The sequence below is a fragment of the Leuciscus leuciscus genome, assembly GCF_965113295.1.
Source record: "Leuciscus leuciscus genome assembly, chromosome: 9".
Taxonomy (NCBI): domain Eukaryota; kingdom Metazoa; phylum Chordata; class Actinopteri; order Cypriniformes; family Leuciscidae; genus Leuciscus; species Leuciscus leuciscus.
The window spans coordinates 31334461-31352394 of NC_138733.1; the positions used below are offsets into that span (position 1 = coordinate 31334461).

Sequence of the window (17934 nt, forward strand, 5' to 3'; positions counted from 1 at the left end):
TCGTCGCCACACCTATCACGGGCAGAGCGCGTGCTTCATCGCAAAGGAGCTAACGTGTGTTTGTGCCGGCGTCCCTTTGTATCTTCCGGTTATGCCGTCATCTACTACGTCATGACGCAGCACCAATCAGGATTGGACAGATTTCATTCATGCTTCAGATGCGTTACGCTGAGGGCGTTCCCATAGTGTCGTCACGACGACGACGCAGTGTCTCGTTCCCTTCTCGGGGAACAAGGGTTACAGTCGTAACCCGAGACGTTTTCTAAAATTCAAGTTCAAAAATTCAAGTTCAAAAATTCAGATCTTACAGAAAGTAGGTCACAGGTCATCCACAGGGAAGAGTAAAGGATCTCAGATAAGTCGAACAGAGCATTTTGGCTGCACTGCAGTAGTTTTCTGCCGCAAACGCGGTGGTGGTTCAAGAGAATCCGTGTATCTTTCGTTCAGTCGTTTTTTTATTTAATATTAAGAGTAGAAAAATGTGAAAACAGTTTGAGTATTAGATTTCTTCTAATATTCTAGTAATAATAGTCCGCTGCAGCAGTTGCACGGAGCTTACAAAACGCGTGTATTGCAACTATAGGCTACATTTAATTTTCTCATCAAACAACTAGACTAACGAATGGCTCGGCACAACAGAAGAGCTTAGACAGGGCTTTCTCTCTGTGTAGACCAGCAGTTGGTCTGAATTTGCTATAACCTATAGCCTATTTTCTCGACTGTATAGGCTAAGTCACGTTTTATCATGAAACACGCTGTGATTTATTCCAAAGTGACTCAGGCATTATGAATGCATTTAACGTTAAATAATCTAAATGTTGACTTTCAAAAGTAGGCGCGCCAAGAAGGCTATTCTCTGTATTTTGGTTCATTTTTGGTGAGTGCCAGAAAGATCTAAAGAGACCGAGACGCGCTAAAGCAGCGCATCATGTTGTTTTATTTATTTTTCAATGACATGATATTTTGTAGTCATTTTTAATGTACACAAATAAAAATATAAATGTTACTGTTTCGGATGATGTCATATTATCTGTATGACTAAATAACAGAGTATTAAGTTATTTCCCAACAGTGGAACAAATCCAAGTGATGGCGCTCGCGCATCGCGCTCTCACACAACATAGTAGGATATCAGTTCTGGCGTTGCTTCATATCGCAGACTGCTCATTATCAAAATGAAACACAGTCAACCAAACATATAAAAAGTTATTCTGCATAATTTAATTGGTCTGTTGTACAATATGAAGGGCAAGCTGTGCCGCACACAGTCCTACTCCAAACATTTCCCTTGCTGTGAAGACGCTGATTTAGCCTATAGGCCTACGTGTATTTTGGGACTCGACTGAAGTATGAAGCCTTCTTTATATTAATAGTTAGCATCCACATTACATTGGAATGAAAACTTTTGACTGAATGAGAGATGCGCGACCGTTTCGATTTAAATAAATTTGTTGAGGCTTGGCGTTTATAAAGGGCACAATATAGGCTATTTTTATAGTCTGTAGTCTATATATTATTTTATTATAGCCTAGCCTACATACTTATTTTTCATTCTTGTTGTTTTCTGCATTCATTTGTCATAAGGGAAAGTAAAATAGGCAACACATAGCCTACATGTTAATAGTGTTTATCATGTAAATGTTGTATTTTATTTACAGGTCTTTTACACTATTGCTGAATAGGCTGATATAAAAAAAAAAAAAAAAAATTATGACGCCTTTCTCTCTCAACATGATCCAGCAGACCAATTGACTTGCACTCATGTGCATGCGACTTATTTTCTGGCAAATACGGTCAGTTAAAAAATGTTGCTGTATTATTACAAAATGCATAGAGTGGAGACCATTTGGGCAACAAAAAAAAACAAAAACAAAAAAAAAACACATATTGTGTTCATTACCCCCACCCACATTTGGGCTTAATCACTGTTATTATTAGGAAATGTATTTAGGTGTAGACAAAATCAGTTATGTTTATTTATAAATATGAACGTACCTCGCATTTCCCGGACACTAGCCGTAAGTCTACTTCTTTGGCCTATTTTTTTTAGCTGGCCAGTTCTCAAAATCTGTGTGGAAAAGCTGCGGAGCGAGGAGAGAACGCACAATGGCTTTGCTTTGGAAGTTTTTTTTTGAAGTTTTTGTTTTTTTTGAAGTTTAGTTGCCAGAGAAAATAACACACCGTTTTGTTTAACATCAATTGATACTCAATATTAATTAAATAAATAAATATAATGTCAGAGAATGCACAAAGCGCATCCTTTTGAGATGTAAATTATAATACATTTTAATAAAACACACAAGGCCTACATCATTAAACTCAGAAGATTATGTATTTTAATATATTATATTATAATACAAATAAAAAGGCGTCATACTTCAGTCGAGTCCCAAAATACACGGGACTCTGTATTGTCTTTACAGCAAGGGTAATGTTTGGAATAACAAGTAGGACTGTGTGCGGCACAGCTTGCCCTTCATATTGTACAACAGACCAATTAAATTATGCAGAATAACTTTTTATATGTTTGGTTGACTGTGTTTCATTTTGATAATGAGCAGTCTGCGATATGAAGCAACGCCAGAACTGATATCCTACTATGTTGTGTGAGAGCGCGATGCGCGAGCGCCATCACTTGGATTTGTTCCACTGTTGGGAAATAACTTAATACTCTGTTATTTAGTCATACAGATAATATGACATCATCCGAAACAGTAACATTTATATTTTTATTTGTGTACATTAAAAATGACTACAAAATATCATGTCATTGAAAAATAAATAAAACAACATGATGCGCTGCTTTAGCGCGTCTCGGTCTCTTTAGATCTTTCTGGCGCTCACCAAAAATGAACCAAAATACAGAGAATAGCCTTCTTGGCGCGCCTACTTTTGAAAGTCAACATTTAGATTATTTAACGTTAAATGCATTATATATGCCTGAGTCACTTTGGAATAAATCACAGCGTGTTTCATGATAAAACGTGACTTAGCCTATACAGTCGAGAAAATAGGCTATAGGTTATAGCAAATTCAGACCAACTGCTGGTCTACACAGAGAGAAAGCCCTGTCTAAGCTCTTCTGTTGTGCCGAGCCATTCGTTAGTCTAGTTGTTTGATGAGAAAATTAAATGTAGCCTATAGTTGCAATACACGCGTTTTGTAAGCTCTGTGCAACTGCTGCAGCGGACTATTATTACTAGAATATTAGAAGAAATCTAATACTCAAACTGTTTTCACATTTTTCTACTCTTAATATTAAATAAAAAAACGACTGAACGAAAGATACACGGATTCTCTTGAACCACCACCGCGTTTGCGGCAGAAAACTACTGCAGTGCAGCCAAAATGCTCTGTTCGACTTATCTGAGATCCTTTACTCTTCCCTGTGGATGACCTGTGACCTACTTTCTGTAAGATCTGAATTTTTGAACTTGAATTTTTGAACTTGAATTTTAGAAAACTGAATTTGAAGTTCCGAATTTCTTCATCTTGAAAACTTGAATCTGTATTTTTTTAAACTGAATATTTGCACTATACGAATTCAGAACAAAAAAACTAGCTGTTTGAAAATACATGTCTATAAAATTCAGCCATAAAAACATTTCAATTTGTTAAATTTCAAACGTTCAATATTCGTTTAAAAAAAATCAAATTCAGAACTATTTAAACTACCACCTAAAATTCAATTTAGTTAGATTACTATTCCGTCCTAGATGCGTGTTCCATCTACGCAACACTGACAGATAGCTAACAGGAGTCAGAAAAGGGCAGACGCAGTAGTAAAGCTGAAAGTTTTACTGTTTTGTTCTTTCCTCTTCTTTCTCTTTTTTGTAAAACTGAAATATACAAAGATTACAAATGTCTTGTTACAAAATATTCTCAAAATAAACACAAATGAATTTCCGCTGTTTACAAATATTCTCTGAGCACATATCAAAAAGCTACAATCATTTCTTCTTAGTGTAATTATCAACAAATTGCCATCACTGAAAAAAGATATAACAAACTTACAGGCAAAGCCTTTCCGAGGCACAAAAACGTAAAGAAAACAGAGAGATGACTTGTTGGCCCACCGCATGGAAAGAAACTGGAACACAGCGGCTATTTCCTGGTTAACCTCTAAACCAAGAGTCACATGACCTAAACTAACCACTAAGAAAACAGTTTACAATAATACATTTCTTTGTTATAACACCAAACTGCCACAAGATGGTGCTAACAAATAAAAAACAAATGTGTGCCATGACACTCCCCGCCTGGTATTGTTTAGATACCACCATATAACTCGAGAATGTTCACATTAGACCTCACAAATATCAGTCCTCCGTTGGCATGAGCAGAACTGTTTCTGATATAGGTCTGAGGAATGTCTTGATTGTCCCATTCCTTGCAACTCTTAGTTCAACCGTTCTGACTCTTTTGTCACTGCTGGGAAAAATCTTGGTCACAAGAGCCATAGGCCATTCATTGCGCTTACTTTGAGCATCCTTAAGAAGGACAACATCGCCCTCTCTTAGATTTCTTCGTTCCTCTTGCCATTTGCTTCGGCTTTGGAGCGTTGAGAGGTATTCACGCCTCCATCTATTCCAGAAAGTATTAGCAAGATGTTGCACCCTTCTCCATTGCTGTCTATGGAGATTGGTTTCCTTGAAGTCACCTGGAGGTGGGAGGAGTGTATGACCCTTTTGAGTTAGGAGCATGGCTGGCGTTAACAAGAAAGGTGAATCTGGGTCTGTGGAAATGGGAACAAGGGGTCTTGAATTGACAATTCCTGTAACCTCTGCCATCAAGGTAGACAACACTTCATGTGTCAAGCAGGAAGGACTGATCTGTTGGAGCATGGAATCTAGTATGCGCCTGGAGACTCCTATCATCCGCTCCCAGGCTCCTCCCATGTGGGATGCGTGAGGTGGATTGAAGACCCATGAACAACCCTCTCCACCCAGGTACTTCCTCACACTAGGCTCTTGAGGATCATTTACCACAATTTCCAGCTCTTTACAGGCTCCTACAAAATTGGTCCCGCAGTCAGACCGGATTTGTTTGGCAGGACCTCGTAGAGCAAAAAACCTTCTCAAGGCGTTTATAAAGGTGGATGAATCCATACTGTCAATCAGCTCAATATGTATGGCACGAATACTCATACAAGTGAAAAGAATAGCCCATCTTTTGCTCTGAGCTTGTCCTCCTCGCGTGCGCCTTGCGACAACTGTCCAAGGTCCAAAAACATCAAGACCGACGTGCGTGAAGGGAGGTTCAGTGCTCAGGCGATCGATGGGCAAGTCCGCCATCTTCTGCTCAGTTACCTTCCCACGAAGCTTGTTGCATACGACGCACTTGTGTACAATGCTGTTGATAAGCTTCCTAACACCAACAATCCAATACCCTGCATTGCGGATAGCTGATTCAGTAAACACACGACCCTGATGTTTGACTCGATCATGGTAATACTCCACAAGTAGCTTCGCAGCATGACTGCGTCCTGGAATAATCAAAGGAAACTTCACTTGGAGATCCAAAGTTGCATTTTTAAGCCGACCTCCTATCCTGAGAAGACCTCTACTATCTACGTAAGGGTTCAGTTTTTTTAGAGCGCTGTGCCTCGGGATGTCATTTCTTTTGGCGATGCAGGTGAGCTCTTCTTGGTAAGCTTCCCTCTGAACGCTCTTGATTACAACTTCCTCTGCTTGTAACAACTCTTTCACTGTACGAGGCTTAGCACAGTAGTGCCATGAGCTGCAGGCTCTTTCTCCATCATCAGACGACTTGTAAGTCTGGGCGACATGTATGAGAAAAGCTATGGCTCTGACTAATGACCTCCAAGACGAGAATCGCTCGAATCGTTGACATTCAAGATGAAAATCATCGGATACATTAGTAGCAAGAGGACGAACTTCTGTGTCCAACTCTGGCCCGAGGAGGTCAAATTCCCTCTCCTCCAGAGACAGATTCTGATCCATTTGCGACAGGAAGGCAGGTCCTGTAAGCCAGGTGGTGGTGCCCAACAGAGCTGCAGGAACGGAGCGGGTGGCGTGATCTGCAGGGTTATGCTTAGTAGACACATAGTGCCATTGCATTGGGTTTGACACTCTGTGGATACGCTGCACTCTGTTGGCTACGTATACATAGAACCGTCTTGTCTGGTTATAGATGTACCCCAGGACGACTCTACTATCCGTGTAAAACTCCACAGCATCTAGAGTGAAGTCCAGCTCATTTGTGATTATCTCTGCTATCTCTGCAGCTAAAACCGCAGCTCCTAGTTCCAGCCTGGGAATGGTATGAGCAGCTTGCGGAGCTAATTTGGCCTTCCCCAAGACGAACCCAGTGTGACATGCTCCTTCGCCATTGATGACACGAAGATATGCCACTGCTGCAATCGCTTTGACAGAAGCATCAGAGAAAATGTGAAGTTCCTTCCTCAGAGCTGTAGAGAGAGTAGTATAAACATATGTTCTAGGAATCTCCAGCTGTTTGAGATCTTGTAGGGATCTCCTCCATGCATTCCATGCTTCTTCCTTGTCTTCAGGGAGGGGAGAATCCCAGTCACAAGTCTCACCTGAGAGTTCTCGTAGCAGAAATTTCCCTTCAATGATGACAGGGGCAACGAACCCAAGTGGGTCGAAGAGACTGTTGACAGTAGCCAGTATCCCTCTGCGAGTAAAGGGCTTCTTAATGTCGGTTACATGAAAGGTGAATGTGTCCCCTTTCACATCCCAGCTAAGTCCGAGACTACGTTGGATGGGAGTAGGGTCAACTTCCAAGTTGAGATCTTTGAGTCCCTTCGCATGATCTTCGGTCGGGAATGCATTCATTACTTCCTTGCTATTAGAAGCAAACTTGTGCAGTTTTAAATTTGAAGTGGCCAACATTTTCTTTGTTCGTGTCAACAGATCGATTGTTCCCGCAGCTGTGGGTGTTGACAGAAGTCCATCATCGACGTAGAATTCTCTCTCTACAAAGTGTCTGGCGTCTGAACCATATTCCTCCTCACCATAAGCCACTGCTCGTCGAAGACCATAAATGGCTACAGCAGGAGATGGACTATTACCGAACACGTGCACCCTCATGCGGTATTCAATAATCTCTTTGCTGGTGTCATTATCTTTGAACCAGAGAAAACGAAGGAAGTCTCTATCTTCCTCTTTCACAATGAAGCTGTGAAACATCTGTTCGATGTCTGCAGTTACAGCTACCAGCTCCCTTCTAAAACGCAGTAAGACTCCCAAGAGGCTATTATTTAAGTCAGGACCAGAGAGAAGAACATCGTTCAAGGAGATGCCCTGTTTTTGCGCGCTGGAGTCAAAGACAACTCTGATCTGACCGGGCTTCTGTGGGTGGTACACCCCAAAGGTAGGTAAATACCAACATTCCTGGCCTTCTCGAAGAGGAGGGGCTACTTCGGCATGGTCACGATCAAAGATGTTCTGCATGAAGGTAACAAAATGAGACTTCATCTCAGGCTTCTTTTCCAATGTGCGCAAAAGGGAGGTTAGGCGTGTAAATACCTGTTCTCTATTATTAGGGAGTCGTTGGCGAGGTGTTCTGAATGGGAGTGGTGCAACCCAACTATTGCTCTCGTCCATGAACATCTCTTTATCCATGATGTCCAAAAAGCGCCTGTCCTCAATAGACAATCCAACTTTATTATCCTCCTTTGTCCTCTCAAAGATGGTATCTCCTATGGCATAGTCATCAAAGATGAAGGTGCCGTGCGCCAGAGATATCTCAGGCAGAGGCTTGATGTCAAACTTCTCCCTAACGCTGAGTTTGTTGGGACATGGAGGAAGTAGAGAAGGACGTTCATTATCAAGTACATGGGTACGGTAAGCACTAAGTGCTGCAGACCTGTGGACGGATCCTAAGCAGACGTCTCCGACTACGACCCATCCTAGGTCTAGTCTTTGCGCGTAGGGTGCGTTATTAGAACCATTACGTTGCTCCCGTACTTTATGAACCTGAAGGATGTCACGACCCAAAAGAAGAAGAATTTGGGCTTCTGGATCCAAAGGAGGAATGCAATGAGCAATGGGCTTTAGGTGAGTGTGCCAACGTGCTGCATCAGGTGTTGGTATCTCGGCCCTGTCGTCTGGCATATTGTTGCATTCGATCAACGTTGGCAATTTCACCTTCATTACTCCATCTAAAGACTCTATAATGAAACCAGTAGCTCTTCTTCCCACGGTCTCTGTCACACCTGCACAGGTACGTAGAGTATATGTTGACTTCTCTCCTTTGACATGCAGCAAGTCGAAGAACTTGGTTCTAGCGAGCGATCTATTGCTCTGGTCATCCAGGATCACATAAAGCTTGATTGCTCCTTCTGGGTGGCCTTCTGGGTAAACCTTAGCCAGGCAAATCTTAGAGCATGACCGTGAACATTCACCGTAACCACATACTTCTGTACACTTGGAAGTTATAGCAGGTTGAGGCGTGTCTATCTCTCCCTCCCCGCCATGATCAAATAAGTTTGAAGGCGGTGGTCCTGGATGAAGCGCTGCGATATGAGCATCACTGCCACATTCCTTACATTTAATAGCTGCCTTACAGTCCCTGGCCAGATGAGTGGCTGTTGCACAGCACCTGTAGCAAACACCTTTCTCCTTTAGAAAAGTCTTGCGCTCATCCAGAGGTTTGATCCTAAAACCTCTGCAACGATTGAGAGGGTGGGGCTTCTTATGAATCGGGCAGATCTTATCCACATCATCCAACTCATAGTTTGAGCTGCGTGTCTGACTCACAGTCGCTGCTGACACTTCCGTCTTGTGAGTATAGACTGAGCTTTTCATTTGTCTCTTGAATTGCTGCTCTGGTTTCAACACACTATGGATTCCTGAAGACAGAGCAAAACTTGGATCGTTGCGTGTTCGAGCCTCTCTGCAGATGAAATCACAGAAGAATGAGAATGGAGGAAAGGTGACTTGATGTGTTGTTTTGTACTGAGAACCTTGAGCCATCCACCTCTCCTGAAGACTGTAAGGTAACTTATCTACGATGGGAGCAACACCACGTGCGGTGTCAAGATAAGTAAGTCCGGGTAGGTAGCCTTCATGTTTCGCAGACTCCACTTCCTATGAAGATCTCCAAGTTCTCTAAGCTTTTTCGCATCTTTGCTGCTGATTTTTGGAAAGCTATCAATCCTGTCAAAGAGGGATTTCTCAATAATCTCTGGAGAGCAACATGACATCATGACTTTGCGTAAACATACACGCCACTTTCAAGTCAAAAGTGGCGTGTTATCTATACGCATTTTGAGCTATCCGCGTGTATGTTCACGCCGAAACGAACCGTCATCTTCCGCGTGTATGTCTACGCCGTTAAATGTCCGAGCGAAACGGAGCAAAATGTACGTGAAATAATCATGTTGGTCCCCTTTGGAAAACGTGTAGATGTCACAGTTTAACAGCCTCAGACGTGAATCTTACACGTACCATTATCCCCGTTTGCTGATCCTACCCCTAAATCTAATCATAACCATTTCTTAAAACTATAGGCTACAATTATAAAGAAAAACAACAGACAGACAAGTATAATCACAATAATTTATTTAATGAGAGAAAATGTCAAAATCGGTACCAAAAGTTGTTCACGTGACGATCAATGTGTCGCAGTCCTCTCTGGCAGTGGTTTTGTATGATGAGGTAACAGACAGAGCAGAATTTAAGTTATTAATTCAAATCCATGAAAACGTTAATCCGTCTTCGGTTCGGTTCGCTCTGAAGGCTGCGCGGCAGTGCGCACTTCATTTCAAATGTGAATGTGCATGACGCAATCTGTGACGAAGCAGGCGAGGCGAGAGCCAATGAGCGTTTGATATTACTGCCGTAACCATAGTAACCTGTCGCTTCTTGAGGGCGCAATTTTTGAATTTGAATTCATAACAAGCGCGGGGTTTGACGTTTACGGTCAAGATGACGATTACTGGATAAAGGGCTGAGTTTGGATCTTTTTCTTGCAAATAATATGGATTCTGAAGGTTTGGATTACATCAAGCTAATAAAATTGGTGTATTTTGTGAATCGATGTTGTGTTGTAAGGTTAGTATATTATGGTTCTATAGGAACCATAAATAAATGATTGTGATTATACTCGTCTGTCTGTTGTTTTTCTTTATAATTGTTGCCTAGGTAGTTTTAAGAAATGGTTATGGTTAGGTTTAGGGGTAGGATTCGTGGCTCAAACTATCTTTTAAAGCCATATTGTTCATAAAAATGCCATTTTCCTACATATCTGTCCATTACGTTTTATCATTTTAATATTGTCCATAAAATGGGTATGTTTAGGTGTGGGAAGATTAACCCCAGTGACGGGTAGGTTTAGGGACTTTTAGGGAGTTGGGGTAGGTCATATCTATACAGACTAAGTAATGTAACGTTAAGTCAACGGCGTTGATAAACACGCTGAAAAGCGATTATGCGTGTTGATAGCACGCCAAAAATGGAAATCGAATTGGCGTGTCATACATACGCCATTTCATGAGATCAGTCTGTGGAGAGCCATAGCAATCTTCCAAGCGCTCCCAAGCTTTTCCCAAGCCTGTGTTTGGATTACCTGTGTGCACAGCTCTGATCCTTCGCACATGTTGTGAAGACTGTTCTCCCAACCATTTAGACAGAAGGTCTAACTGCTCAGCAGCTGACAGGTGCAAACCTTCAATTGCGTTGATGAAAGAGGACTTCCACGCCCAATAATTCTCAGGACGATCGTCAAACTTGAAGAGACCTGAATTAACTAGCTCTCGGCGTGCTAAGTACCTGGCGACCTCACCCACATTATTGTCGTTGTTGAACGATGGTTGTGGTGTTGTCTTATATGGAGAAGAAGTGAACGGTGGAATTTGGTATTTTTGACTAGTTGTTTGCACTGACTTCTGAGGATGCTGCGTTATACTCTCAGTATCAGGTTTATTGTTGGAATCTCTGACATCCCAAGATGCTAAGCGATGATGCCTTGGAGGTGTCTCAGGCCTCAACACATGGACAATGGGCTTTAGAGGTAGTTGACATGGCTCATCTCCAGCTGGAGACAATAACCTCAGTTGAGACTGATTCATGACGTAATCACGAGTACGATCAGAAACTTCTCTCACATCAGAAATCCTTTCTCCAAGTTCACTATCTGCTGCTGCCTCCAAAACCTTTGTCTCAGCAATGGCTGCTGCCACCTCACTTTCATGCTTTATAGCTGCCAGAGACGCTTCCATGCATGCCTCTGTAACTTTCAGTTGAGCTTTCTCAATCAAGATTTCTGATTCTTTTTTAAGGAATTCAGTCCTGGCCCGTGCAGCTTCCAGTTTAGCGCGAGCCTTGGCAGCAGCTGCGCTAGCCGATGAGCTTCTAGATCTATTAGTCGAAGCAGAAGCTATAGATCTTGTTTCTAATGCTTGACTTAACTCTGTAGCTTCCCCAGCCTCCATAGCTTTCCCAGCCTCCGTAGCTTTCTCCGCCATCATGAATTGCTAATACTGTCTAGGAGTACAGGGCGTAATGATGAACGAGGAATGATGGAGTTAAAGCTTGCTTTCTTTGAACTTCAGTGCCTACTGAGCGGTTGCCTTTTTACTATTCCGTCCTAGATGCGTGTTCCATCTACGCAACACTGACAGATAGCTAACAGGAGTCAGAAAAGGGCAGACGCAGTACTAAAGCTGAAAGTTTTACTGTTTTGTTCTTTCCTCTTCTTTCTCTTTTTTGTAAAACTGAAATATACAAAGATTACAAATGTCTTGTTACAAAATATTCTCAAAATAAACACAAATGAATTTCCGCTGTTTACAAATATTCTCTGAGCACATATCAAAAAGCTACAATCATTTCTTCTTAGTGTAATTATCAACAAATTGCCATCACTGAAAAAAGATATAACAAACTTACAGGCAAAGCCTTTCCGAGGCACAAAAACGTAAAGAAAACAGAGAGATGACTTGTTGGCCCACCGCATGGAAAGAAACTGGAACACAGCGGCTATTTCCTGGTTAACCTCTAAACCAAGAGTCACATGACCTAAACTAACCACTAAGAAAACAGTTTACAATAATACATTTCTTTGTTATAACACCAAACTGCCACAAGATGGTGCTAACAAATAAAAAACAAATGTGTGCCATGACAATTACACTTGCAAATAATTCAAATTTACACAATTCAAATTCAAATCATTTTGTCATATTATAAGCTCCATAAGTATAGGCCTATTTTATTGATTAATTTAAGCCTTAAACAACAACACTAATAATAATATTAATAATATGAAGAAGAAGAACCAGGAGAAAAGTTTTATTCTGTCACGAAACTTCTGCTCTCTCCTCTGCTGTCATCGCTTCAGTGATCCTCGCGCTGCTCGCGCGCAATCAAAGCTCAGCTGATCGACGTCATCGGGAAAGTAACGGCTCCTCTCATCAAAGCTTCCGCTGTTTGTTCGGCTCTCCTTTACAAGGTTTGTAAACTCGCCAAATAAATATAAATACAGAGTCTACTCAGGGCCGGATTAACCATTAGGGCAACTGATCACTTGCCCAGGGGCACATGACATCTAAGGGGCCCTGACAGGGGCGTTTTTGATAATACAATTTTCCAACGTTAAATAATTCAATAATTAGCCTATTGTAAATGTGATTTTTTTTTTTTATGCATTAAAACTATTTCCTAATAATATTAATAAGAACATGCTAATTCGTCTCTTCAGTTACGTCACACCAGCGCCCAGTAGGCTAGTAATTTTCTTCTTCGCGCAAATATTCGGGTTTTAACTAGCAGCACCCTTTTTATGTTATTACAAAAATGGCTTAACCGCTATCTATGATGCATTTAATAAAGAAAAACATCTTGACAAAGATGACGCGACGCCGTAAGAACTTGACACTTTTGGTGTTTGAAAAGAAAACTAACAGATAGGCTAAGTTTATGACGATGTGAACATATTCAATTCAAAACGCAGCTATTACGTTTGGGCCACATGTGGGTATTATCTGGCACATATGGCCTAGATGTGGCATGGCTGAACAGATATGGGCCAAATTGTAGCCATATTTGTTTTGCCATAACTTTAAAACTGCGGGAAATGCTCTCTTGGTTCACAACTGATTTTGTGGTATATGGCCCAGATAACAACGAACACATGAGAACCATATGTGGTTGAGCTATGGCACACAGTGAGAAACACTGACTTGTGGTAAACATGTGGCTTATATGTGGAAAAACACAGGAATCCTGAAATCAGGTGCGGCAAACATCCGCCGTTCCACACCTCAGGTTGCTATGCATCTTCCCTCCTATTGGTGGAGAGACTACGGCGCTAATTTGACTGCGACGCTGGCCAGCTGAGCTGACGACGCCATTTACTCTGCTTTCCTCACGACTGTGTACATTCAGGTAAGTGATGTTTTGGCATTTTAAAGTCATATAATTGAAAAATGCAGCATTATGTGTCAATATTGCATGTTATTATGCGTTTAGTTATTCGTTTCATCGAGGAAGGGGTTGAACTAGCTAATATTTTCCTCAGTTTACTGCTATAACTTATAATAAAGTTTAATGTAGGCTATAGCAGTTCGCCGTTTTAAATTAAGATGTTTTTGTTTATAAATCAGCAGCACACTGTCGTACACATATAAAATAGTATAGTTTGTAATGTGTAGTAGCCTATTTGTGAATTAAGGCGACGCGGTCCAATGTCGGTGTTACTGTTTGTCAAAAAACCTAAATCCTAATTTGTGTTCACAATCATTCAACTAATTATAATAATATAAAAGTGCCAAGAATAAACACATTAATACGTGTGCATTATTGTATGTATCTTTTTATTTAACTCTGAAATGATATTCAACTAAGACTTTTTCTCATGACTTTTCCCTCTTTAAAATTAAAGTTGTAACGTTACGTTAGGCTATTAGTGTCAAGTCACAATACCAAAATTATGACTTTCGATACAAAACCTGATTAAAATACCTTGTTAACATTAACTAATAATGAACTGCACTTCTACAGGATATATTAATATGTGTTAATGCTACTTTCAACATTTACTAACACATTCAAATCAAAAATTGTACTTGTTAACTTTAGTAACCGTTATGCACTGTGAACTAACATGAACAAACAATGAATTGCTGTATTTCTGTTAACTATCAATTAATTGAACACCCATTCACAGCCATTATAAAGCTTGGAAGAGGCAGGACATTTTTATAATTACTCTGATTTCTAACGATAGAGATTATATACCATGCTATGGTATACTGTCATACCGCCCAGCCCTAATGTGCGGTATGGGTTGGACAATGACAATAATTTCCATATTAAAAACCTAGAAAATATGGTTTCAGATGGAGTAAGTAATAGTTTATAGTTAATTTTTGAATATAAAAGCACTTTCATTTTAGGGTGGTCTATTTAAATGCATATTTCAACCACTTACAAAATGTTTTTTTTTCCCTATTAGATTACCTATCTGGGTCTGGTTGGTGGCTTTGACCTGAATAACACCGTGTGGAGAGTGCTGAAAGGCACTTTTACAACTGCTGTGACACGTTATGAACTGGAGAGAAGTCAATGGGAAGATTGGTGTCCAACGCCTTGTCGTAAAGGAAGTTGTCATTGGTAAGACCTTTTTTAGAAGTCACTTTTATTTGTATAGCACTTTGCACAATACACAACTTTTCAAAAACGCTTTACAGAACATTGTATTTTTATTTCTGTTATCTCAGTAATAGTAATAGTCACAAATTCATGGTTCAGAGCTTAAAGGGATGGGATCTTCGGAACACAAATTAAGAAATTTATGATGAAATCTGAGAGCTGTCTCACTCCTCCATAGGCTTCTCTGTTATTGAAACTTGCCAGCCCAGAAAGTTAGTAAAGACATTGTTAAAATAGTCCAAGAATACAGTGGCTCAACCTTATGTTTATCAAGTGTCGAGAATACTTTTTGTGCGCAAAACAAGCAAAAATAGCGACTTTATTCAACTCTTCATTTTCCTCTGAGTGAGTTCACGTAGTGTAACAGCACAGCGCTTCTGTGTTGTACGTCAGAACGTAGGCTCACGATTGGCCAGCATCCCACACATGACCAGCGTCGGCCAATAGTGAGTCTACGCTCTGACGTACAACCCAGAAGTTGGAAAAACTTGAGGGTAATTACAGACAGAATTTTCATTTTTGGGCGAACTAACCCTTTATGTTTCTCCTTGCATTCAGTACTTGGCCCATTATTGTTTGTGTGTTTCTGCTTCCAAATTGTCTGGCATCATTGCGGATTATCTTGAGTTTATTTTGTGTTAGTAAAAACACTTCTTTTTGTAGACTCTGTCTTTGGACTAAAACATGACATTAATGCTATCTGTGTTGGTGTGTTTTTACATTAGAGTGTGCATGTCTTTTAAAAATAAAAAAAGCAGAATACATGCAGTGCTGTAAATTGTAACCGGTTGCTGCAAAAGTATTCTAAAAATCTAAATAATTTGTCATAAGGAATTATGGTATAATTCTGGCCCACGTATTGAAAAATACAATTTGCAATTCATTTTGAAAATTTACTGGAAAAAAACTTTCATACATTGGTAATTCAGAGGTGTTTAATTTGTTAATAATTGCAATTAAAATATTAAAGGAAATTTACATTAATGATTTATTTATTTTTTTATTATCCTGCAGCTCTAGCTTCCAGGTTGTATTGCTGCTGCTAACATTATTTAAATTCTTCTTTATTGCAGGTGCAGTCAGGCAGAATCCCCTTACTGGAAAAGATCAACACATTGCCGACCCTCATTGGAGACTTCTCTGCACGTCAACACACTTCTCAACTCTTTACCTTTCAAGTTTGCTTTAACTTTCTCAATTTCTCTTTAAAGTTCTCTTTACCAAGTTACTGTGATTTATTTGTATTACTCTCATTAGACTAATTGAATATAACATTAATACACGCTTTGATCGAGTGTTTTGAACTTTGGTGTAAAAAATTAACTTTGAATGCTATTTATATTATTAATTTGTATTCTTAAATGTTTTCAACTGAATACTACTGTAATTATTAAATTCAACTCTGTTGCTCTAATTACATTTATTTTTATGAAATGTTTTCAACTGAATACTACTGTAATTATTATTCAACTCTTGCTGTAATTATATTTATTTTTATGAAATGTTTTCAACTGAATACTACTGTAATTAAGTACAACACTTTAACTGTAATTATTTAAATGCTTGTCAAAATAAATAGATTTGAGTACATTTGTTGTTGAGTGTTTAATTTACCTGTGAGTTAATAAGACTTTAAATACTGTCAGCTGCATGTGGGCCACATAAGGGCCATTCGATTTTAACAGAACTCAACCATACTAAAGTTGCATACCAGGCTCACATATGGGCCACATGAAATTGTAGTATTTGGCTCATGCTTGGTGGAGTTAAGGCAGTCCTTTGGTTCAGTTCTGGCAAAGGAGATGTGGGCCATATCTGGGCCGGCCAACACAAACTAATCTGGGCCACAGCTCAGCTGTTTATCTGGCCCACATCTTTGCCAAAGGAAATTTGCTGACTGGGAGACGACTGACTTGTTTAGAACAAACATCAGCCATACAAGGTAAGCTATGGGTTTTTAGTCTGGCCCGCCGTGGCATGGTCAGCAATATTTTTTGCAGTACAATTGAAAGCTATCAATTTAAAAAATATAACAACTTAAAACAAAAAATATAACAACTTTTAATTTAAGTGAACTTAAAACAATCTTCACATAAGCCCATAACAAATGTCATATTGACCTGTGCTGTGCCGAACTGTCTACAGGTAGGAAATACACAGAAATTGAATAAAGTTATCAAACACTTTACAGTCTTCACTGCATAAAGTGCATCTACGCGGGTTCACGCAGACAAAGTCTTTCCTCCCTCCCCGCTGAACGCCAGCGATTACTAATTCGTAAAATGCACTCCCGCTGGTTGAGCACGGTAAAGTTCGTTTTAGGTTCGATATTAGCCGGACATTTGTTCTATAGGGTCGGTAGTCTAACAAAGATATCAATAGCAAGATTAGTTTTAACATTATGTGACCATTGTATATCAACATGATGAAATATTCATTCAAAATCATTCGTGCATTAATGCTGCATAATTATACATGAGAATGCTTTGACGCGTTTCCACAGCGCACGATGCCTGGGAACGTCTGCCAATTCCACCAACTGCGGAAAATGTAGCCTATAATTTGTATTATTTAAAATTACTTTTAACATTTAAAAACAGACGTTTTCAAATTCCAAAGCTTGCAGAAGGTTCCTAATGGCAATACTGACTTTCCTGGTAGCCTTGAGTAAATTAACTTGTCTAAGAAAATGATTCATAAAACGTATAAATATCAGTTGAGCCTTTACTTTCGTCACTGACACAGACGAAAATGAAAAGACTATCAGTCAAAGTTCAGCTTTAGGAGGGGAAGAAATAGGCCAGGATAAGAAGACTGAGAAAATAATAAATATGAAGATGAGGATAGAGCAGGTATTGACAAATAATCTAATGACAAGGTTTTAAAGCTATTTATTATAATTGTTTGACCTTCAAAAGTCCTAAATTGCACATATGTGGGTCAGAGAAATCAAAAGTCTACTCACTATATATTCAAACACACACATATATATATAAACTAAATTTATTATACATTACTACGTTTTTACAGTGTTTACCACTCGTTTATTGCACAGTATCTGGTATGAAGGTTTTAGCCGCGATGCTAACTACGTTGATCTAATGAACAAATGGAAATTATTGACTTATTGTCTTAGATTGATTTAGTCATTCAATTCAACATAATATTCTGTACAACTGTGTCTTCAAATTGCTGATATAGCCTAACTAATTTAGCTGATTCCTGCCTCATTGGGGTTTGTTATGAATAACAAAAGCAGGTTAATATAGTTTGGTCTGTTTTTGTTTAGCCTAAC

The 17934-nt window shown here is 39.7% G+C and overlaps 1 protein-coding gene and 1 long non-coding RNA gene across 2 annotated transcripts; one reads left to right on the forward strand and one right to left on the reverse strand.

Annotated features, from left to right (window-relative positions):
* Positions 1 to 3688: 3688 nt before the first annotated feature.
* Positions 3689 to 11892, reverse strand: LOC309505817 (uncharacterized protein). Its single transcript, XM_082179274.1, has 5 exons — positions 11877 to 11892; positions 10471 to 11688; positions 8997 to 9171; positions 4015 to 8880; positions 3689 to 3839 (listed from the first exon to the last, which is right to left on the reverse strand). The coding sequence occupies exons 2-4, from the start codon at positions 11453 to 11455 to the stop codon at positions 4320 to 4322; spliced, it is 5721 nt and encodes a 1906-aa protein (XP_082035400.1). The 5' UTR covers positions 11456 to 11688; positions 11877 to 11892; the 3' UTR covers positions 3689 to 3839; positions 4015 to 4319.
* A 1051-nt stretch (positions 11893 to 12943) lies between these two features.
* On the forward strand, positions 12944 to 16536 carry LOC309506940. Its single transcript, XR_014208971.1, has 3 exons — positions 12944 to 13373; positions 14443 to 14600; positions 15713 to 16536. It is a non-coding gene; the product is annotated as an uncharacterized lncRNA (long non-coding RNA).
* Positions 16537 to 17934: the final 1398 nt, after the last annotated feature.